Below are 1,293 nucleotides of genomic sequence, written 5' to 3'. Positions count from 1 at the left end.
ATGTGTGTAGTTTCGTGTGGGCCTGTGTGTTTGAGTCTGTGTTTGTGTGTGTGTTTCTGTTTTTGTTTATGGATATATTTTGGGCAGCGCAAATGATATTTTTATATTGTCATCTTGATAGTTTGCTTGTACGAAATCTTTACGATAAACAAACTTGGTTTTTGTTAAATACTATGATTATTTGGCGTGTATTTGTCTGCATATAGCTATCGACTGATGGTTTCTTTTCTCATCTTCACCAATAGCGCCCGGAGATGCCCTTCCCTCTAAGCCGAATCAAAAGCTTATGCATTTCATCCGGCATGGACAGGTCAGTAGTATTACAGCTCAATCGCATGCTTGCGTCCCACACGTCTTCGCAACACGGCCAGTCTCAGGTACAAACCGTAGTGAATACAGTCACATGTATGCCTCACTGTACTTGACTTTTAGGGCGAGCACAATCTGGAATCGGAGAGATCTGGTAAGCATTGCACTTGCAAGCCACCAATCCCTGGCCCAGACTGTCCCTACCAGCAACCACATCTATTAGACCCACAGCTCACAGAACTGGGCAGGGAGCAGGCGATAGCGAACCAGCCGACGACAAAGGTATCAATAGCAGACTATTTGACGGGTTAGAGTGTGGGTTGATGCGCCCTGCATCATTGTTCAGTTGTAGAACGTACACGAAACAGTGATGCAGGACGTAGGCTGATGTCCTATATATCACTGTTTAGTTTCAATCCGTGAGAAGAATAAGCTCTTCCTTTGTATACGTTGCGGCTTAGGGAGTGCCAGATACTAAATGCTGATTGAACCTGCAATTGATGTGTGTATTGTGAAAGCACAACACGCTAGCCCTACAGCTACCATGAATGAAGTCAATGATGATATCCTAAAGTGCATGCACCCCATACTGTGTAGCTGACCAGTATATTGGACGAGATGTGAAGGCACGGCCAGCCTGCTAATCCAAAGCCTAGAATAGATCTTATAATATTAAAGTCGTCGCAGAATTACAACACATGTCTTTTCTTTTATTATGTGTCGCACCGTGGGAAAGCACAGCCCATCTGTCTTTTGATGTCAAGGCTAGCATTGAACCCTTTTTTCGAAAGCCTCTAGAGAGTACTTATGTGCTCCGAAACTCAACCCACGTACTTGACTCCGATGTACATGCAGCAATTGAACCCGACAGTGGTGATAGTCTCGCCACTCACTCGCGCGACAGAGACGGGGCTACTGTCGTTTCAGCATCTGCGTGAGGTTAGTGTTCCTGTTGAACGGACGGTGTGTGCATGTCACTGGGCC

General features: G+C 45.6%; 1 protein-coding gene across 1 annotated transcript; it reads left to right on the top strand.

Moving 5' to 3' along the window:
* Positions 1-432: 432 nt before the first annotated feature.
* Positions 433-996, top strand: SARC_12073 (hypothetical protein; the record flags this gene model as incomplete). The annotated part of the gene is made up of 1 exon (XM_014293827.1): positions 433-996. A coding segment is annotated over one exon (189 nt), but the record flags the coding sequence as incomplete, so codon positions are not given.
* Positions 997-1,293: the final 297 nt, after the last annotated feature.

Source organism: Sphaeroforma arctica (genome assembly GCF_001186125.1).
Source record: "Sphaeroforma arctica JP610 unplaced genomic scaffold supercont1.2052, whole genome shotgun sequence".
Lineage (NCBI taxonomy): Eukaryota > Ichthyosporea > Ichthyophonida > Sphaeroforma > Sphaeroforma arctica.
The sequence above is the reverse complement of the archived record's forward strand: the minus strand, read 5'-3'. Positions and strand labels throughout refer to the sequence as shown.